Genomic DNA, 23,347 nt, shown 5'->3' on the forward strand with positions numbered 1-23,347 from the left:
GTAAAAGAGAAGATGAGGAAATATTGGAAGATGTACTTATCACTCATTTATTGAAAGATAGCCTGATTGGTTATTTTATGCTAACGTTGTGATGCAGGTCTTTAAATGGAGGGAATTTAAAATTTGTAACCAGTTCTGATGAAGTTGGGTCATACTGAAGGAAAGTGCTAAACTGTTGTTAATAACTCGTATTATATGCCTTCCTGAATGTTACGAGGCATGTGTGTGTGCGTGTTTTTTTTTCAATAGTTATTTATTAAGTATTAGAATGACATGAAAGAAGCCCCTAAAACGTGAAATAAGTGTAGGACAGTAGATGATGGTCTGATTGAAGAACGCTACAGTCATGAACATTTAGAATTTGTGCTTGGATATACCTGTACAAATATTTTTATACCATGGCTAGATTAAGAAGTCTATTTGAGGGGATTTCCTCAGCCTGTTAAAAATGTGATTAGGAGGCAAAGGAGATTAGGATTGTAGGTTTTAGAGTTGTAGAAAGTTCCTCTAAGAAAGACCTTCAGCAGATGATGTGGGAGGAGGTGATAGGAAGGGAATTCTGTTAAATAAGGTCTGCATGCTTTCAGGTATCCAGGAAAATATTTCATTAACTGTCAGTACTGACACCTTGGATGAGTAATTTTGCTGTTAGACAGAAAGGTCTAAACTAGAAAACGGAAGACATGGAAAAAGTCCAGGCGTAAAGATCTGTATGATCAACAAAACAGGAAAAGGTAGAGTAACAAACTGCTCCCATGATTGCAAAACTGTGAGAATAAACAGTAAGAAAGTGCTAAAAAGAAGGATGGATGTTGGAAAGGAAAATGTGTTGGTATAAGACTGTAAACTAAGCTGATTGGTGCAAAAAAATAACAAGGGAGTTGCCATGCTTTAAACGTATTAAGTAGTTTATAATGTACATAGGTTGTTAATAAAAATGTATTGTTTATTTTTCTTTTTTTTAATTTGAAGTATAAAAGCTGTGGTATGCAACTTGATTATAAAAGGAGGAAAAACGATCGATGTACAGTGAGGGGTGCATTTTATGCAACATGTGAATTTGAACGTAGTGAAAAGGGATGGAATTAGCTTTTTTCACATGAAAATACTTCTGAAATATTTTATACTGCAATGTTTTTAACCTGTTTGGATACTTGATTATTTTATCTTGCTTGTTAAATGTAATGCCTTGTGTGAAACTTGAAGTACGTTTCTATTTATTAAGTTTTTTTTTTCTTAAAAAAGATTACATATTAGGTTTGTACAACAAACACCATCTTCAGTATTGGTAGAAAGCCTGGTTCATTAGTCATGTTTATAAAAGACAGTCTCCAGAAATACTTGCGTCTTCTCATAGGTAAGGGCAGATAGGTGGCAGCTGAATTTTATTTACAAGTGTAAAGTGCACAGTTACACATTTGTGATCATAAAACTAATGATGAACATCCTGTCTTTTTAAAGTGACAAACAGTACAGAAGAAGAAAGTCAATGGGTTGCGCCTGCTCAGAGCTGAATCGTTGTATGCCATGTGAAAAATGCTAATTGTTCTACTGATCAAATAATTTTTGTTCAGTATCATTTAGCTGATCACATCTAGATGAAATAAAGCTCATTTAGGAAACTACTCATTGATATCACAAATGCTAGTTTGAGAAATTCAGCAAGAATTAGCATTTTCAACCTCTTTGGGTAAAAGACTTACTTCAGCCCCAGATGGCACACCCTTAGTAGTCAAGGTGTGTAGCCCCAGTTGATACACCCTCAGCACTGGGAATGTGCAGTTTTAACTGATCACCTATAGCAATTCAGATATCCAACCCCAGCTTGTACACCCTCAGCACCTGAGACTGAGCTTGAGTTGGTGCACCCTTAGCACCTGAGGGACAAGAGCCCCAGCTGGCACACCCTCAACACCTGAAGGACTGAGCTCCAGCTGGCACACTCTCAGCACTGAGGGACAGAGCCCCAGCTGATATATCCTTAGTGCTGAGGGACTGGGCCCTAGATGGCACACCTTCAGTGCCTGATGCACTGGACCCTAGCTGGTGCTTTCTCACTACCAGAGCACATGTTGGCACACCCAGAGTGCTGTGGGGATAGAGCCCTAGCTGACACACCCTGAGGGACTAAACCCCAGCTGGTACAACCTCAGTGCTGAGAGACAGAGCCCTAGCTGATGCACCGTTAGTGCTGAGGGACCGGGCACTAGTTGGTGCACCTTTAGCTCCTGAGGGACTAGACCCTAGCTGATGCATCCTCTGTACCAGAGCACAAGTTGACACACCCACAGTGCTAGGGGGATAGAGCCCAAGCTGACACAGCCTTAGCATTGGAGGGCTGAAGTCAGCAGCTGATACACACATTCATTTCAACAATCACATTTGTGGATCGGACATAAAAATCTGCAGCTGCTGTTGATTATAGTGAAACATAATGTGGCATGCAGATTATGTTGTGAAACTTTGTTTTATTCCAGGAATAACATTTTAATTGTTGAAGCATTCATGGTCAAAACCATTTCATAGGTTCATAGGCTGGTACTAGGTTATCGGCGCTAGGGCCTATACAAGCCTAGCCATATCAATTCCCTGGCTATTTCTTCCCAGAATATTTACTTCCCTGGTCCCCTGTCTAGCAGGGTGAATGACGTGATCCCCGGGGTGAATTTCCTATCTCGCATCCAGTCGTCAAGTTTCTTTTTGAAGAGTGCCAAAGAGGCGCTCAGCTTGACATGTATGGGGAGTCTCTGTGTCAGGAACCTATCCCTCCAGCATGTTTTGTTCATTGTGATGGCCAGATTTAGATCCCTGGAGAATGTAGTTCTGAGGGATTGTGATTTCTTTAAGTGGAGAATGTCCATCAGCTCAGGGTTTGACATGGCCTTGTATGTTAAGCAGCGATCGCCTCTGAGTAGGCGATATGTGACAGAGTGTAGCTGGAATTTTTTAGATGGTCAGCATAGAGGATCTGCTTTAGGCCTATGATTATTTTAGTGAGGTATTTCTGTGGCCTTTCCAGTTGTTGCAGGTGTCTTGTGAGGTACATACCAAATGGGGCTTGTACTCTATGATGGGGTCTAATGAGGGATGAGTACAGTGGGACAATGAGCTCCTTTTTTCTGGATGAAAAGCCCTTAGTGATGAGCTGTGCCACATAGAAGGATTTCCTGACTGGTGTGGCTGTGTGGTTATCGAAAGTGAGACCACTGTCCACCTGTGTCCCTAAGTCTCTTATCACACTTTCAGTGTTTAATGTACTGCCTCTTCTGTAGTAATTCATGGGTACATGTTTTTTCCCAAAGGGGATAACTATACATTTCTTGGCATTGAGCTTGAGCTCATGGCTCTGGCACCAAGCATCTGTTTCTGTAAGACCCTTTTGTAGAATATTCACATCATTTGGGGACTCCCCAGTTTGCAGTCATCTGCGAACTTTGTTAGCCAGGGTCTCTTAGTGCTGGCCTGTACTTCAGAGAAGTAGATGCCAAGCAAGAGTGGTCCCAGGACTGAACCCTGAGGTACTCTGCTTGTCACTTGTCTGGAGATGGATTTTGAGTCAGCTACTTTTACAGTGTGGGTTCTGTCAGTAAGCCAGTTGGCAACCCATCGAGTGATGTAGGGAGTAATGCCCAGTTTAGAAGGTTTATCTATGATTCCAGAGTGGGGGATGGTGTTGAAGGCCTTGACAAGGTCCAGATAGGCTTTTTGGACCGCCTTACCCTCGTTCACGGTTCTGGAGACTGATTCGAAGAAGTCAGTCAGGTTGAAGAGACCAGATCGGCCCTTTAAGAAACCAAACTGGGTGGGGTCCAGTGTTTGAAGGTTGCCAATTTCTTTGTTTATAAGTTCCATGATAATGCATTCCATGGCTGTGCAGATCAGGCTCGTCAGACTGCTGGGGCGATAGTTCCCCTTGATCCAAGGTGGATCCTCCCTTGTGGAGTGGGATAACTGTAGCTGTGCGCCACTCATTGGGCACGAAGCCTGAGGTGAGGGTATGATTAAACATGACACTTAGGTGAGGTGCCGGTTCATTTTGTAGTTCATGTAGTAGACAGCCCGGGATGTCGTCTGGTCCCATGGATGTTGTATTCTTAGCTTTGGAGAGTGTGTTTTTTTACCTGTGTGGCTATGAGTACTGGAATTTGGAAATCTTTTGGTATTGAGATGGGCCCTTTAAGGGGTGAGAGGGAGGTGATGTTGGCACTGAATCGATCTGCCAGGATATTGGCAATATCCTTGGGATCAGTATTTTTAATGCCATTCTGTTGTAGCTTAATGCAGATCTGAGCATTGCCATTTAGATTCTTGACATAACTATAGAATGCCTTGTGGTTGTCCTTAGAATCTTTGGCAATTTTATTTTCGTAACTAGCTTTGGAGGATTTTGAGGGATCTCAGCTTCTTGAGGCTGGTAAGGGAGTTTTTTGCATCCTGGCATTTTCCTCTTTTCTGCAACAGTTTCTTCCTTCTGTTGTATAGTTTGTTTATGGCAGGGAACCACCAGATTGGGTTCCTTTTTTGGGGAAGACCATCTTGGTTCTGTTTGGAATGGCATGATTCATGCAAGATGTGGTAGTGCTCGTACAGTGCCTTTAGTGTAGGATTCAGTGGTCGAACTTCCAGTTCCCATCTGCATGGGTGTCATGAAGTTTGTCACTTCTGACTTGAGTTGCATGAAGTTGGCTTTGGAGAATCTTTTATGGAGGTTTCCCTACTGGGGGGCGGGATGTGGACATCAAGGTTGATTAGCTTATGGTCAGACCTGACCAACGACAGGGTGACCACTGGTGTGGAGCTTCAATCACCCATGTTGGTAATGACCAGGTCTAGGATATTTGAGCCCCTGGTGGGACTATGGATTAGTTGGTCCAGGGTGTTGGAATTTATGACTGCACAGATATCGATGTTCTCCATTTTTAGGAGTGCCTCAAGAGAGTGCATTTTGAGGTTTAGACTTCTAGCATTGAGTAGCATTACCTTCAGATTTTGCATGCTTATATTTGTTACGGTGGTGGTTTTGTCTTTTGAGCCTTGTCTAAAAAAGGCACTATAGGGTTGGAAAGAGCTTTAGCCAGTAACCTAAATCCCAGGGACAACAGGTGCAGACCATGTTTGGCAAAGCATCATGGTTTGTTAATCATGTCGTCCCGGGCAGATATTGGATCCCCTTTGAATGACACCAGAAATGTAGCCAATTGTTGAAGTCAGTCATTTTGTCCTTGTACTGTGGTATCATTTTGGGCGAAGGCAGGATACTGCTTAAGGCTAGGGTCATACCTGCCTGGGCCACATGATCTGAGAGCTCTTCCATGTCTCTCTTCATGTAGTCCAGGGAGGTACGTCTCAAGTCATTCACTCCAACATGGACTATGACAGAGGCATATTTGTACTTGTTGTGGAGTGACTTGAGTGCATGCATTATGTGGCGGATCCTGGCACCCGACAGGCAGCTGACAGTAATTTTCTCCTTGTTCAGACTGGTGAGTGGGACATCAGTGTGCCTAACTATAGAGTCACCTATGACTAAAGTGTTGGGTATGTTGTCTTGCCTTAGGGGCTGTTGTTTGGTGGCACACTGGTGTTTTGAGCTATGTGTCACTTTAGCTGTGATTGGTGTTTGTTTGCATTTCAGCTTCGGAGGTCCTTGTTGCTTCGGCAGGTTAATGTTAAGGGCCTCCGCATAAGTGGGTTTAGTATTACTATGTGTGGATGTTTGTGCCATGAGTTTTGAAGGGCTGTGTGTTGCCTGAGGTGTAGTGCAGATATTAACCTTCTCCTCTTGACTGTCTAGCACAATCTTGGCTAGAGAGAGCTTTGCTTCCAGTTTGGCTATGTAAGTGCATCTCTTGTAGGTTGTAGTGCTGGGTGGTAGGAGGAGAGGGTTGTCTGTGTACATAAGGCAATTGCTGCATTGCCCCAGTATGCCAAGATTCACTAGGTGGACAGGAGAAATCACCGGAAGCTGAACCTTGGACATGCCTGGTTCAGTGTTTCTTTTGTAAAGTACAAGAGCTGTTTTCCCTTACCTTGGCAAGGCACTTTGCAATTCTAGGCTGTTTAGTGCCTATGATTAATGTCTCCTTATTAACAAGGAGAGTTGAGTGCTTGTATCAGTTTAAGGCTTCCTAGTGCTTTCCAGCAGGTTCTAGAGCAAGTGCTAGTCACAGGGATTCAGATTTTAGTGCTACTACTGAGAAACCAGCTAGTTCTAAGGGAAATTTTGAAGAGCAGACTTTCTGGCACTGGGAATAGTTTGAAGTGCTAGACTCTGAAGCTTACAAAAAATGCTGGATACAGCAAATCTGTATCTGGGCTACACTAGTTCAAGGAGAAGTAGGAAACTTTTCTTTTTTTAGAAAGTGAAGAGGCAGGAGATAATGAGATGATTCAATATGCAGAAGCTAAAGGGCCTTTGCTAAGTTATCACTATAAACAGTAGAATGAGCTGATGTAATGTGACTTGTGGGGGGGGGGGGTGTCCAGTATCAACTTTATACCAGAATACCAGAGCCGGGCAACTCAAAGCCACCAACACACAAGACCGCCACAAGAACAGCGTGGGTGGGTGGGAAAACCAGTTGTACAGATTGCAGAGATATTAAATCAAACATGCAGACAAAACATGAGTAAACACTTATCTTTTCTGAATATCACAGCAGCCAGTAAGTCATTCTCTTAGCACAGCTTGAGTAACAGGTGTATCTGATTTAAGGCACAGAAGTCAGAAACAGAACTATTATCCAGACAATACAGTTGTAGAAATGCCCTGCCCAGACTAAACCAGTTCTGTTCACTTTCTCTCACTAAGTAAGCAAATAGTCCTGTAGACAAAGGATTTCACTACAAACTGAGGTCAGCACTAACAGATGTTAGCTATACCTAACAACAAAAGGACATGTCATGAGTGCCATTCAAATTACTGCATACTTCAATTTATGCTTGCAGGTGTTACGATTCACACACTATCTACACACCTGATTCCACTGTACTATTACTCATTTGAGCACCTACTGTTATCTGGCAGTAATGCTTGTCTATGCATGCATGTTATCCCATTGCTAAGTATCATAGATGCTGTGAGGTAGAAGGCTGCACTATGTGTCCGCCTCACAAAACAGTACTAAATACTTGCACACTTACCACCGATTTATTCTGCAAATATCAGGTGCATTTGTATTCAAATCATGAGGCTTTATGGGTGATGGCCTCATGCAAGCAGGGCCTACTGTTCATTGATTGATATGACTGCCCTGCTATGTGCAATGATCTGGACAGTAGTAATGTCAATGTTATGAGACCTGTATAGCAGATTGCAACTTCTACTGAAACAATAAATAAAACAAGAGTCCTCCCAAAGATACTAAGATGTCCTCTAGCCAACATCTGATAAATCTGGTCTGGTAGATCTGGCACCCTACCTCTCAACATCTTAGCACATAAAATATGTGCAAAAAAAATAATGAGGGGACAGAAGCTCAGAAATACAGACATATTTTAATTATCACTGTTATAAACTTAGAAAGTTGCTAAAATAACTGATCATGCATTAGCATGCATTTTATGAAAGATATGAAGACTGAAACTCAACTGTATGTCATTATCCAATCACTTAAGTCGTCAGTGGTTTGCCAGAAAACGAAAAATTTTATGAGGAACAGGCCCAAAATATGAGACAAAAATCTGGACATCCTGTGAAAATCTGGACAGTTGAGAGCATGTATGGCTGTCTTGTTACCTGCTCTTGGTTGCCATGTTAGCTGTGTGTAAGCAGTAAAATATCTTACAAAGCACATAGTTTTAATTTGTCAGCGGACTTCATGTCTTGGGAAATTGTGCAACCCCAGAATCATTTCCTTGATGAATGACTTTCTTATGTTCCTTTAGCTCCATCCTCTGCTCATTTTTCTGTAATTTTTTGCAAAGAAAAGCACGATAACTTAATAATGTTTTCTTCTAAAAATAAGCTTTATAGCAATATTTTTGTGGCACCCCCTTTGTTTTTCTTTTCTGCTGTATTAATAATGAGCCTGACCTATCTCAGTTTATACTGAATCAAAATTTGACAGCAGGATGTAAAATTAATGAAATGTACCGTCTGCGAATGTGAAAGAAGTAAAGGGAGAAGTATTCCCCCTAGTGTAGTGTCTGCAGGGCATACTTTGATTGCAGAGATAGAAGTCGAAAGAGCCTGTAGCATTCTTTGTGCATATTGCCCGTAGGGTACATCCGGTCTTGTTAGGTTGGTCTAACTAACAACCTAAAAATCAACATCCACAGGTAGGCTATAGTTCGAATCCAGCCATTACTACACTGTAGAAGCCAACTTCTAAGCAATTCTGTTTATTTTGATATTGTAGTTAAACACAGAATCATTTCAGTGCTGGAGGCATTCTGCACTAACTCTTTGTCTGGTCTGTGAAACACAGTGGGCTCTGACCACCGAAGCAGCTTTTATCAATATGTTTTCATACACGTTTAATAAGCTGATTTTTTAACAGTGTGATCACATGATGGAGAAAAATAATCAAGTTCATTTCTACTGAAAGAGATTATTTTAATTAGATAACTTAATGGTAAAACCCCTGCACTGCTCACAGTATGATAATGATGTAACAGCAATGTACTGATGATGTAACAGCAATGTACTGTAGCGATCTTTTTAAGCCATTCAGTCATATAAATAAACCAGCATGTTGTAGACCATTGTGTGTCAGACAGCATTTAAGCTCTTTCACATCTCTATTTGTTTGCTACTTAGACCAAATGTTGACATGAGTTGTATGAGTTTTTAGGGGCTATTCACTGCTAGCAACATTGTACAACATTCTTATTCTTAAAATTCTTATATGTATCTGAAAGCATAAAGGAAAAACAGTGGCTAAAGGGGTGTTAAGGTGCAAAGAAGAGATGTGTTTATTTGTTTTATTTTCTTGTTAAATAAGATTGTTGGTAGGGGTCCCCCCCCCCCCCACTGTTTGTTTACACCATAGGCCTATGGTAACATTGCAGAATTGCGACAGTAGCTTAAGTGTTTATGGGATACATTCTGCTTGACTGTAACCCCTTGATGTCCTTGGACTCTGATAATGAAGCCATGGCAGTGTAGGTTCTGTCAGTTATGTCTGCATTGTCAGGATTCTTATGTCAGGTGTGAGTACAGGTGCTGTTACACTTTCCGTGGCAGTGGCACTCGTATAGAGATTCAGGTCTTCCTACTTTCTTTTCATTTTTTGTGAGAGAGTGGAACACGCAGAAAGAGGGCATTAAAAAAAACTCTCCTCTCTCATGGAAGTTATACCGACACATGCATTTTGCATTATTTATTCAGACGTTTTTATAAACCTTTTAAGTGGGCTAGCTTTTGTAAACCTTTCTCAGGGAAGACCTAGATAACAGGAGCAAACTTCAACCAATATCTTGACTTCTGGTTCATTAGTGTAAGGCTATTGAATCCTAAGGCTGATGCAGGAAATATTTTGTGTAAAATGTGAGACTGCTTAAGTACGGTTAAGAAAGTTTTCCTGCTGCTGTCAGGGGTATACTCAAAAATATGGGGAGGAGGCCCTCAGCTTGATGTTGTAGGGACAATGGAGCCCCGACTGTGACCCAGATAAGTTGAGTTTGATTAGTGGGTGGTGTACTGCAGGACCAACTGGGTGGGGAGGGTAGAAGCGAGTGCCTTTGTCACTTCATCCATCCTGGGGAGGGGACTTAAGGTAGAGACTGATATTTCAAGGCTGTAAAGCAGACTGATGGTCACTTGGGTTGGGCACGGAGGGGCGGGGGAGGGTTAATGGGCATGGTGTCTCTAATGATGCATTTTATGTCATGTGCATGCCATGCCCTAATTGGACCTTCCATTCCTTTCATCTCTAAAATCTCCATCCTTAAATTTGAGTGTATGATGCTGTCGTCCCCCCCCCCCGCACCTCTTACCCTGAAGAATGGAGGGGGCTTATAGCAGGATTTATCTGCTCTTATTGAAAGAGAGCAAGTTGCACTATAGGGGAAAGAGTGGATATCCACACGGAGGGGCCTGGGGCATTTAAAATTAAGTAAAAAGAAAGATATGCATCTATAGGGATACAGAGGAGCTTACTGCCCTACAAAGTAGCACCACTCTTTTTTTGTTAAGTCTGGAGTTAGCAGAATTGTTGTTGACTTTATACCAAGCAGCCAGTTACAATTACTTACAATTATGCACCACTACAGTTTAATGGAGCATGACATCACATGCAAGTAGTATGCATTAACTATATCATTCACAAGAGAAAGTAAGAGCGTGAATGGATTAAAACCTTGCGTTAACAATAGATCATTAATAAAAAGCACATGATTATAGTAAGTGATGTTAAATGTGATAAAAATATTGTATGCCACTGTTACTTTTTCTGGGACTAGTAATTTTTAATGTTATTTAATAAAGTAGTAGGTGAAGATACACAGTACAGTGACAGAACAGACTGAAGGTCCTGTCACTGTACCCTGTATCTTATAGGCTGCTGAGAGGCGACTTGTGCCTGGCCTACAGACTAGTCTCAGACCCTACCCTAATGGAAATGCTGCACATTCGTAAGTCAAATAGGACAAGATTCACTCATTCTAGGGATCTTAACCTAGCCTGCGACATTAACAGGACATGCCAGAGAGACAGATACGTCTCCCAGAGATTGACACTCCTCTGAAACAAGCTTCCAGTTCATGTAAAGCAGAGCTGATCAATGACCCTATTTAAACATAACTTAGACAACTGGATGGGAGACCATAAATTTACCCTGGGGGTGTCACTTATGTCCCTCCCAGATAAGGGATGTCGGTGCTGATCACAGACTTATGCTGCAGATATAGACCATACAACTTGGTCAGTAAGGGTACAAGGGTAGGGTATAACATGGCTAGGCTTATAAAGGCCCTAGGGCCAGTAGCCTAGTAACCTTCTATGGAACCTATAAAAAGGATCTGTCGTCAGGCAGACGTAATAGACTTAAGCTGATTTTTTTTGCCTGTTTGGGTTCATAATAAAGTTACATATGTGACATTATAGGACACCTTGAAGGACAGGCATGGCTATGTCTGGAATGGTACAGAGTAATGCATTGGAGCTGATAAGTATGTTGAGAGATGGGAAAGAAAGGTAGGTCTTAAAACCAGAGGAATGATCCGATAAATGCTAGCTAAAATTCAGTGTAGAGAGTAAAAAATAACAACAGAAACAAACTGAGGTTCAGAGTACACCACTGAATGCTGACTTACTGAGAGCAACATTAAATGACAAAGTAGATTAAGAATAATATCAGATTATTAGGAAAATGATGGGTGTTGTGAGAAGCAGGTAGGACATTCTAGAAAAATTATTTGTAGTACGCCAGTGTGAGTAAAAAAACAAGACATTGCCTTTGTGTCTTAGAGTGTAGACCACATTGGGATTACATTAGGTAGTTCTGGAGACCACTCTGCAGTGGTAACGTTAACAAGCTGAACATTTTCTATAGGATAGCAGATGAAAATGGTATGACGTATATTTATTATATAAATAAGTATGCTATATGAGAGGAAAGATGGCAAACATGTTGCGTACATAATGATTAGTTAAGAAGGGGACACCCTGTGATATAGCAATGAGAAGGGGCAGTGTGATGACTTTTACCTGATCCCCGTGTAAATTGGTACATGGATAGATGTTATAAGGACCTTGTCAATGAGAAAATAGTGTTTTCAAACTTGCATTTGTTTAATGTGCAGTAGGCTAGAACTGGGATCAAATAAAAGTAATATTAACAGAGTTTTTTAATTGTAGTATGTGGACGTCTATTTTCATGTAAAGAAAAATACACGTGAGGAACAACTTTCTTACAGACATCTGTCAGAAAGAACATTAAAATATTTAAACGTGCATAAGACAGGTTCGGCATAAACTTCTCTATCAGTTCCAGTGTGATTGCATATTTCTCTGCCCCACAGTACTTGGTTAGAATGCGGGCTCCTTGTTGACAGGGCTTACAGTTAAATTCCATTGCTTATAGAGTGCACTATGGTGCTCCTATAGTGGGATTATTGACAGCCCTATTCTCCAAGGATGAAAAACTTGGTATTGCCTGCCCATTTCTGTCCTTCCCCTTCTGGTTTCTTTGACAATTAGGGCGTATCCCTGTGTACCATGGAGTTGGCAAGTGGTTTATATGGTTTGCTATTCCTTTTGACAATAGGATATAAGAAAACAATGACTATTAGTCTGAAAAGAAAGCTGATAAAACATTGCCTCTTCTGAAAGTTAACATTATTAGCTCAGATTTTAAATATATCTTATATGGCCCATCCACCTCCTGAACTGTGATTTTGAATCTGTGCAAATTGGATTCAAAATGCAATTTACAAAAATGACTGCAAAACAGCATTTACAAATAGAATTGCAATTTACAAAAATGACTGCAAAACAGCATTTACAAATAGAATTGCACAATGGCACACATTAGCTTGACTTAAAATGCCTAAAATTACCACCAAAAATGTTAGAACTCCATTATAATTGAAAAATTTGTAGCCCTGCACATCGTGGCACTTTTTTAATGTTTTCAAAAAAACACCATTTGAACTCCTATATTAACATACTGTCTGTAGATCACCTGTAGTTGAACTGCAGTGCTGAATTTGTGCAGCTTGGTTCCAGAATGTGGCTTTGAAGAATGACTGCAAAATAGTTACAAATGGAATTACAAAATAGCGTGCATCAGTCTGACGGATGGGTCCATAAAATGACTATACTGAAAATGTCATACTGCATTCCACAGTTAAAAAGCTAGAACCCTGCACAGTGGTTGGTTAGAGTAGGCAGCAGAACAATCTTACATTAAAATAAATTTAGGGCATAAAACTATAAACTTCTTCTTTTGGCTTTTCCCGGTTAGGGGTCGCCACAGTGGATGTCTGCTCTTGATTGGCAGTAGAGTCTTACGGTGTCGAGTTTCCAGCCCAGCGCCCAACCTTCCATGGAAGGCACACACACATATATTCACGCCTAGGGCCAGTTTAGAGCGTCCAATCTACCTATGGCATGTCTTTTGGATATGGGAGGAAACCGGAGGAAACCCACACGATCACAGGGAGGACATGCAGACTCTGCACAGAAGGCACCCCAGCCAAGGATTGAACTGGAGAACCTCTTGCTGTGAGGCGACAATGCTAACCGCTGCTTAATATGAAACGAGGGCTGCAAAAAAAACAGGTACACAATTTATATTCTGGTAAAGTGTGTGTGTGTGGCACATGTTTTACTGCATTTTAAGGAATTGTAAGGTACTTGTCCATCAAGGTCTGCCTTACAGCATCTTTGCGCATGTGCTAACATCTTATTTATTTTTTTTATTTGTTTTGCATTTGTTGACCGGGATAGTCCAACTGGATACATGTACATTTTCAGTGGAGGCTCGGCGAGAAAAGCTCCAAGATAATAATACTCATTGCACATTTAGTAAATGCTAGTTTCAAGCAGATTACAGTCATAAGCAATACCAGCATTTAGCACATATAGTACTAACTTATTATAAAACACTTTAAAAAACATAATATTATTTTCAAAGTTGTATATACATAACATTACATTCAGGTTTAAGACGCATTGAGCAGCAGTTATACAATTTGACCCTTCCTGAAATGGTGTGGTAGAAAAACGTTAGAAGTAGTTCAAGGTAAGGCACCTAAGTAATAGAGAGGTCACTAGTCGGGGTTAGTGCAAGGACATAACCAGTGAGTTTGTTTTTGAATCGAGTTATTGAGGGTTCTAGGGTCAAGTCAGCTGGAAGTCTGTTCCATGTTTTTCAGACAGAGTTGGCAAACAGAGTGTCCCCAGCTGAGTAGTTGGATTTGTATATTTGAACTAGGAGTCTAGTAGATGATCGCAGTGGCCAGGTGCTGGTGTAGGGGCTGACAATATTTTTTAGTGCAGGTGTATTTTGTGGTTGGTAAAGGACTTTATGTGCCACTATTAGCTGGTTGAACTGCAGTAGGCTAGGAAGTTCAAGCCATCCTAGATGATTTAGGTTGTGACAGTAGTGTGTCCGGTAGGCTGTGCCAGTAGCAAATCTGTCAATGTGGTTATAGCAGGATGATAGTTTACTAAGATCTGTTTTGTTTAAGTTGGAGAATAGAGGTGAGGTGTAGAGAAGAGTTGATAGTAGATGGGAACGGGCAATTGTAGTTCTAGCAAGTGGGGTAAGGAAAGGTTTGATTCTGTAAAGAGAGCCACGTTTTTTATTAATGGCTTTGATAGTTTGATATGCGCATCAAACTTCAGGTTATCGACTATGACACCCAGTAGTTTCGTTTGAGGTTCTGGGGAGATGATAGCACCATTGTTAGTGATTATGTTGAAGGATGGCAGGGGTGTCCTGCATGCAGGGGAGAAGAGGAGCAGCTTCATTTTGTTGGGGTTTAAGATTAGATGTTGATTGGAGAGCCATTTTTCCATTGAATGCATTTTGGGTTAATGTGAATAAAGTAGCTGGTGAGGTGTCAGAACAAATCAAGGTGGAGTCATCCGCATATTGAATGCAGGTAGCATGTGGGATAACTGAATGAAGGTCATTGATAAAGATGGAGAAAAGAAGGGGTCCTAGTAGCGAGCCCTGGGGGACTCCTAATGTGATTTGTAGGCGAGATGATAGCTCATCCTGCCATAGGACTGCCTGTTGCCTGCCCTGCAGGTAGGATTAAAATCATTGGAGTGCATGGTTGTTTAAGTAGAAGCCCTTCAAGGTATTTATAAGCATTTTGTTGTCAACCATGTCAAAAGCCTTGGATAGATCTAGAAAGAGTGCTGAGGATAGTTTGTTATTATTGCGGTTGTGGTTAATGACGTTAGAGAAAGAGAGGAGGGCAGAAGTGGTACTGTGGTGTGGCTTAAAGCCATGCTGAAAGCTGGACAACAGCTTGTTCTGTGTGAGGTAGTGCATGAGTTGTGTGTGTACACACTTTTCCATAATTTTAGCTAGAGATGACAGAATAGCTATGGGTCTAAAGTTTGACAGTTCAGTGGAACTGCCTCCTTTATGAAGAGGTATGACATGGGAGATTTTCCATATAGCGGGTACAGTAGCTTCAGATATAGCTGTGTTGATCAAGATTGAGATGGGGTATGCTATGGTGTCAGCAGCTTTGTGCAGATAGTCTGCTGGGAGGAGGTCGGCAGCCAGGGTGGTGGGTCTTAGTTTCTTAAGTAGGGCATGAATAAGTTGAGTAGGAACAGGTTGGAAGGTAAGGTATGTTTGGATACTGGCTGTGGCTGCATTAGAATTAGGGCCACTGGGCTAGAGTTGGCTGGCTAGTCTTTTTGAAGAAGCTGTTGAAGTTATTAGCAATGACTACTGGGGATGTTTGTTGGGAAGCTGAGGGGAGTGGAGTGGCGATTTGGCCTGGGTGGGGTAGGTAGTTTGTTCCTGCCCAGAACCTTTGAGGTTTGTTTTGGTGTTTTTGTAGTAGATGGTAGTAGTGGTTCTTTTTGTCTAAGGTTATGGATTTTTTGGTGTCATTCCTTAGCTTTCTGAATTTTAGTTGATCAAGTGGGGCTTTTGTTTTTCAGTAGGTGGCCCATGCCTTGTTTCTGAGTGAAATTTTGGTTTTGGTATCTTTAGAAAGCCATGGTGCAATATTAACTTTGGTTCTAATAGAGCGGCTGGGAGTATGGGAGTTAAGAATAGCAAGGAATTTGGTGTTTAAAGTATGCTACTGCTTCATCTAGGGGGAGACTATTTAGTACTGACCAGTTGCATGCCTTAAGTTCATTTTTAAACTTGGTGAAAATAAAATTCTTGTTGTTTCTTAATGTTCTGTAGGTTGGTTGGTAGGACCAGTCTACTTTGAGCTTGATTACATAGGTGAGACAGGGGTCACTTAGGTCATTAGGCAAAGTGCCTAATTTATAGGATTGAAGATGGGTATTGACGAGTATCCAGTCTAGGATACTTTCCTTGTTATTGGGTTTTCCTGTCCTGGTGGCGGAGGTTATGATTTGAGTAAATCCAGAGAGGTTTATGTGGGTTGTGGGGGTTTCACAAGAGCAAGTGTTCCAGTCAATGTTGAAATCCTCAATAACAATTGTTTCTTGGGGGTAGTTATTGGATAACCAATATAAGAAACCTTCTAACGTTTCTGTGTTCCTCCCTGGGGAAATGTAGACACAGACAATCTTTACATTTTTGTTTTTATTAATTTGTAGTTTTGAGGTAAGGATTTCAGCATTATTGATCTGGGGTGGTGGTTGGGTGTCTATGCTGACAGGGTAGACTTGTAAAGTATGGCTACCCCACCACCCTTTCTGGTGGTACGGTCTAGTCAAAACATATTGTACCCTGATGGAAGAATCTCATGGTCCTTGGTGGCAGGCTTTAGCCACATTTCTGTTAGGCATAATACATCTGGGGAATGAACAGCTAAGAGGGCATGCAGGTGCTGAGTTTTGTTATTTATGCTCCTAATGTTTAGATGGCAGACCAGCATTGAGTTAGGAGGTCTATTTGTTGAAGCTATGGTGGTAGGGGATATAGTAGGAGGATTAGAGTCCATAGGTGGGGATGGACCAGGGTTTGGGTGGATGTTGTCATCCTTTGTGAAGTTGTAGTGTATCCTTAGTATGAGTTTTAAGATTTTGAATAAAGTTTTGTAATGGTGTCTAGTTTTAGGACTAATGTAACTAGGTCCAGTAAGATGGTAGTATTTAGGGGTTAAGGAGGTAAGCATGAGGGGAGTGAGTAAGGGTGCATTATTATCTGTTCTAGATGGCATGGATGTTTGGAATTTAGGGTAGTGGAAACCTGGGTGATCCTGATATTCGTAGGCAGTTAGGAGATATGGGATGAGTAACAGGGTAGAAGTAGAGTTGTTAAGACTATTTTGGGTAATAGCATACCTACTGAATGAGACTTGAAACTTAGGCAAAAGGAATAGTAGAGTTGGAGGACTGGTGGGTATCAGGTTGAGGGTGGTGCTGTTGAATGACAAGTTGTTACTGATTGGTTTAAAAAGTGGGGTGTGGTCTAGTTCCAATAAATGTAGCAGCAGCAGGGGTAGGAGGAATTTGGGGGTAGGGTGGGGTGTGAAGCAAGCCCAAGCAAAGTGAGGGCAAGCAGAGCAGGGATGAAGCAATGCCTGTACTACGTTGTAGCAGTTTTACCTGTTTGAGGAAAGAGGGGGGTGGGGGAAAAGAGAAGGCAGTGGGAGTGGTTACAGGGAATACCCTGAATGACTCAAGACACCACACCAGAGGTAAGGTGAATGTATGGGCCTAAAATCTGCACTCAGCACCTTAATTTTACTTATGTTTAGCAGGAAAGACAGACCAGCAGTATACAATTTTGAGGATTTTTACAAGTTAGTTAAAGGGGAAGGAGGCAAATACTCAAGTAGAAAAGAGCCCTATGGCTCCCTCCCTATCTTTGCAAAGAACATGACCTTGTGCCTTATTGCATGCTTGTATCTGTCAGATAATGAACATGCATGATTCAATATTATAATGAAAAAATAATTAAAACTGAATAATCAGATACAGACTACAGGGAGAAAGACACAGAGAGCATGTGTGATAAGTTTTTTATCATACTGAGTATAATTTGAGATGAGATGATTACTGAAATGCATGAAAAACAGGTAGTGTGTGTAATAAGCAACCAAAAGAAGGATGAACCAGCAGTAATGTACAACACTGGTTTTTGTATTATTTTCTGGTAGGCATCATAATGGGAGTAATTCAAATAACTACTTTGATTGTATCAATTGAGTTGTTTTTTCTACTGAAACATTGGACAGTTACCATGAGAAGACGTCCGCAGGCCTGAAGGTAACTACTAGGCTAACTGTGCTTGCAGACTATTTTAAGTCTAGCCAGTTTCTCTTCAAAGGTAAGAATCAAACCCTGCAAACCTCGTGTCTGTCAGGTTAGCACTTCAAACATTATCTCAACCCCCAATCCCTTCACCATTATCCCAAATCTTAATTTCTTAATGATTTAAGAAGGAGCTGCAAACAGTGGGTAAAGGGTATTTTGTCCTACAAAGCAGGTGAGCAAATGGAACCCCCTCCTAAAACGTTGTAACATACTAAATCAATAATGAGGTTTAGGCAACATTAAACAGTACACAGTTCTATATACTTTTCTGTTTTGTGAAGTGACCATTCCGCAAAGTGACCGTTCCTCCATTTGTTGTCACTGACTCTCTCCTCATTTATGGCTTTTTAAGTAATGTGGAGCTTTTTGCCACGGGCCACCACTGAAAATGGGCTCATAACGGCCTAGTGGGCTTCCCCAATAAACAACTGTAAATAAATAAATAAATCATGTAGCCATTGGAGTGCTGCTGTGCATTTCTTGAAGAGTAGTTGATGAGAAAAGCTTAATTTATTGTATGATGAAACTATAGAAATGAGAATTTTGTTAGATTTGTATAGTGATGTTTGAAAACCAGTAATGTTGGTCTAATGCCATCTCATGTCTCTCTCCAGAGTCACCATATTTTACTGTAGAGCCAGTGAGGAGAATTGTGGGAGAAGTAGATAAAGATGTGGATATTACCTGTCAAGCTATGGGTGAGTATTGCCAAGTTTTTTTTCTTCTTTTTATGAATGCCTTAGGTTATATGCAATTAAAATGCACAAAATGTATACATACAGGAGAGAAAGAAGCAGCAGCTGGGGGTAGGTAATCCCTTGTGAAGAGATGCTTTAAATTGCCAAAGAACTCCACACAGAAATACCTCAGATTTTGTTTAAAATCATATGTGCTGTGCACAACGTTCTGTCTGTCTTTGTCAGTAATAGCAGAGGAGACATCATTGGCCTGGGTGGGCATTTATGTTCTTGCCCCCATTGAGCACAGTATGGTAGTGGCACTGCTGACCCCCCTAATCAACATTGGCTGCATTAAATGGTATATTTTCAGGTGTATTCTGCTGAGCGTTGACTCCTTGTCCTCAGTTATTATGGTTTGTATTAAATCAGTGCCCTCCCATGTGACTACAGCACAATGCAGCACTGCAGAATGACCATCTGCACGAAACTAATTCCTCCCCAGGCAGGTACACCACAATGGTGGCACACGCAGCTTAATCAGTGAAGTGATATCTTTCTGCCTTTCAGTTTATACTGCATAGTGGTTTTCCTTGAACATTCCTTGCATTAATGTATTGCTTTCACAGATGTGTGCAGTATTTTGGTGACACCTTACCTTGAAATGGTATGAGAGGTATTTAAGTAAATATCTGTAAGTCTTTATGAAAGTGCTGTCTCCTATTTCTTTGCTTTTCCACCAGTTTTATCTTTCCTGTAGCAGAGACAAAAACAAATCGTGTATCTCCCCCTTCTCCCAGTAAGTATTTAAGGTAAAAAAACACATGCATCCCATCTCCACAGAAGCATACATCTTAAAGTGGAAATAAGAGAGCAAAATAATATCAGATTTGTAATTATAAATACATGTTATTGTAGAAGGGTTACAAAAAGTAATACCCAAGATGAGATCCAGCAAAGCTGTAAAACTGTTACGTCTTGCCTGCAAGTGCCTAAACATTTGATTTGTTCTGTAAATTACATACAAATCTGAAAGTTTGTGTAGTTTCACCTTTTAAGAAGACAGCAGAAGGGAAGTTCACCTTTAAATATGGCTTTCTGGAAAAGGAAGTTTCGCATGGTGAAACATTTTCCAGTAATGTTGCTGGTGAGGTCTTTATTGCACCTCTTTCCTGCAGTGCTGTTATAGAGACAGTTTCTCTCTCAATCAACGGGCCTCTGACATTTTTTTCTCTCTCTCTTGTCATTTAGTGGCTCAAGAAAATAAAAAAATTTTTTTTTTTTTGGTCAGAGGCCAGGATTGCATAGTTGAAATAAACATTAACTATTTACAGCTCGCCTATTGAGAAGAGTGATGGTGGTGTTTGTGTGTGTATGGGGGGGCTAACAATATATATGCACTAATAAATTATAACCAAAAAAGATACAGTTTTTAGACTCCCAGAATGTACTCTCTCAACTCTAAATTAAGTAATTCGATATGTATACACAATCACTCCAGAAAGCATAAACTCAAGTCATGTCAGACTTAACATGTTAGCAAAGCAAAGACTTGAACAAGTGTTTCAAAATAAAAATAAGGCTGATTCTGTTGTCAGAAGCAGCATGCATTTTCAGGCATTTGAATTGTTTACGTGACAAGTATTTTACTGATTACTGTGTGTGCTTTCCACACCTCACTCAAGGATAAGGCATCAGATGTGGGGCTTACTTTTTTTTTTTTTAAAGACCTGGAAAAAATGCTAATGTATATTTCCTAACCAGATTAGAGTGTTTTGTCAAGATTTTGACATCTCTGATTTATCTGATAAGGTAAACCATTTTAAGTCACCCAATTCATTGCAAATCTTACCACGAACTTGCACAGAGCTTTCTGTAAAGACAGAAGATTCACCATTTTATTTTATTTTACATTTGTTGACCAGGATAGTCCAACTGGATTAATGTCCATTTTCAGTGGAGGCCCAGGGAGAAAAGCTCCAAGGTAGACAGATAAATAATAACAAAGAAGGCATATTACAGATGAGATATTTACAAATGACATAAGCAGACATGAAATAGACAATATCATAAGTTCAATTTACCCCTGGTAACAGTCGGGGGGGAAAAAATAACTGTAATTTGATTAATAGATTATATACATTCATGGTGAGAGTTAGCCAGGCTTGTTACAGTGACAAAGCCAGAAGAAGCATTAGTGAAAACCAGCAAGGAGTGAGATTTTTGTCTCCAAATAATTCCTCTTTTCATTTGAGACATGTTTGGAAAACCTTGACTGTTAAGTACGGGATGAGAAAAGCTAGGATGATGCAGATTTGTCCTTCTGAAGAGTCGTCCCTGTGGGGGTATGGTTCAAATCTCACATAGCCATATTACTGCTAGACAGCTCTTCCATAAATTGGAATGATTCCCTTGTGTGACGGACTTTGGGTATCCTGAAACTCTGCAAAAAACCCGGATCGAAAGATTCCCTCCATAAAATACTCATTTTTAATTAAGTTTTCATTTTTTAACTGGAGTATAGCACTGATCCAGATGGGGACCATTCACTAGCTCAGCCCAGGGCAGTACTAGTGCACTAGTGCATGCTGACTTTTTCAAATGAACACGTGCATGCAGATAAACATTAAGAAAAATTACAAGGACCCTATCAGTGTTACAACTAGAAGAAAATATGTAACTAAGAAAGGGACCATCCCTGTTTAAACTAGAGCACAAGTTGTATAACTTGCTTAAAATGTAGTTTACACAGTAAATAATAAAAACGTACAGTATATATTGTCATGTGTTTTAGGGAATAGAAGGCAGGAGCGAAGGATTTGAGATGAAATGAAAGGAAGGTGGGAAAATGGGGTTAGGATGGGAGACTTCATTAGTAAAATAACATAATATGAAGAAAATATGAACCTAGATAGAAGGACATGGATGCAAGTTAGGTTGCCTATTGTATTTTACTTACAGGAGGCCTTATGCTTCATATATATTATTTAGATTGGTTACAGAAGGCTTGGTAGGAAAGGGGTAATTGTGTATCTTTAGTGGGATGTGTTACTGTTACGATATGCAGGGGGTTACTGAAAAATATGGTCAGTACAGTGGTCTATTCCGATGGGTAAGTAAGGACAGGCTTTCTTTGCATTACGACCTTAGGTTATAGGTAGTGCATCTTTTAATCTGCCACACTTCATACTTAATTGATTCTATCCTTTCTGTACATAAAAGCGGAGTGGTTCTGCCTGGCACTTTAATTTTGCCCTCATCTATTGATAATTCCTTCAGGAAGATGTATTGATTGATTAATGTATCTTAAATGATTTACAGACTGGTCCATTGGTGGGGAAGGGACAGTTCCTATCTCTGATGTTGATTATCTAGATTCAGATAGCTTAAAGAACAAGAGGGCTAACTTTTGTCATGTGTTTGCGGTCAAAATTCTTTCTTTTTGGTCAAGCAACTTTTAATGCAGAAGGTATCGCATGTGGAGTAACTGTTTTTATATATTTATTTTAAACAAGAAGCATCTTCATTGAATCATAACATATGACATAGGCAATCTTACATTTATACAAATGAAAGCAAACCATATTAATATATTTTCAGTGCTAAACATTATACATCAGCTATAATCTTCAGTGCAGTCATTGTCAGTCAAATATTGTTAGCTTATTCGATTCCTGGCTTCCCTTAAATGGCATTCCTCTTCTAAAACATTATTCTGCGTGTATTTTATCTCTGTTAATATGTTTACTACTTCTAGTATGGTTGGTTTAGATGTTGCTTTCCATTTTCTAGTAATCGAATAATTGTTTTTTTTTTTTTTGGAAGCCGCCAAAATGAAACTCAGCAAGGCCTTATTATGTCTAGGCAATTCCGATTCTGTATCCCAGCTCAAAAGAATAATTTCTATAGTTACATCAATTTTCTGACAGAGTAGTCTGCAGGGAATTTTTAAGGTCTGCCAGTTTATTACGCTCAAAAAATATGTTCCAGTTGGATTACTATCATATACCTGAAATGTACTCTGCCGATTGTTCACATGGTCGACCAAGATTTTGCGAAATTCACAATGTCAAACACCGGAATTGCCAAAATACATGTCGACTGCTACCTAGGGATGGGTTTTAACATGGGTCGGGATAGGGGCAGATGTGTATTTCGGCAATATCAGTGTTCGACGTTCCGATTTTTGAACGAAGTGGCATCGACCGACTTCACTTCAAATAAATGATAGTAAACCGTTCCAGTTACCTCTTTTTTTCCCCATCATACCCCCAACATTTGTAATCAACCTGAGAAAAAGTTCTCTGTAGTCTGCTTGGGGTATAAAATATTTATACAAGCACTTCCAAGCAAAGATCCTCAATCTTATAGACTTAGTTGCACATTTGTGAACCAGACATATATCCTCCCATTGTTTCTTTGTGAATTGCTTATCCAGTTTCTCTCTTCCCAATTCTTTCTAACCATCACTGATTGATTCCTATAGTTATCGTGCAATATTTTATATGCCCTGCTAATTATCCCTTTTTTAACAACAGCCTCTGTTCTAGATTCTACTAAAAACTCTACCAGTGCTGGTTCTTCATTTAGGATCCCCTACTGCTTTATCTTTGCCTATACTCTGATGTCAATCCTTGATGGGGAAAGCAGTCTGTAGCTTGCAGTACAAATGAATTCTTGGCATCTTCCCATTTTGTTACTTTTCCCTCTCTAATTATTTGCTCCCAACACTTTGGTTCCTTTACCAATTTTCTCCAGTATATTCCAGCCCCCTCTTGCCTTTTCTCTGTAC

At 40.3% G+C, this 23,347-nt stretch overlaps 1 protein-coding gene across 1 annotated transcript in view; it reads left to right on the forward strand.

Annotated features, from left to right (window-relative positions):
• SDK1 (sidekick cell adhesion molecule 1) overlaps nt 1-23,347 on the forward strand; it is a 2,805,673-nt gene that overhangs the window by 1,321,851 nt on the left and 1,460,475 nt on the right. Inside the window, exon 7 of the mRNA XM_044089098.1 lies at nt 18,493-18,576. Coding sequence (XP_043945033.1) covers nt 18,493-18,576 — 84 coding nt within the window. The remainder of the gene's footprint in view (nt 1-18,492; nt 18,577-23,347) is intronic.

This window comes from Protopterus annectens, chromosome 12.part0 (genome assembly GCF_019279795.1).
Source record: "Protopterus annectens isolate FY-2018-M chromosome 12.part0, PAN1.0, whole genome shotgun sequence".
NCBI classification, from domain to species: domain Eukaryota; kingdom Metazoa; phylum Chordata; order Ceratodontiformes; family Protopteridae; genus Protopterus; species Protopterus annectens.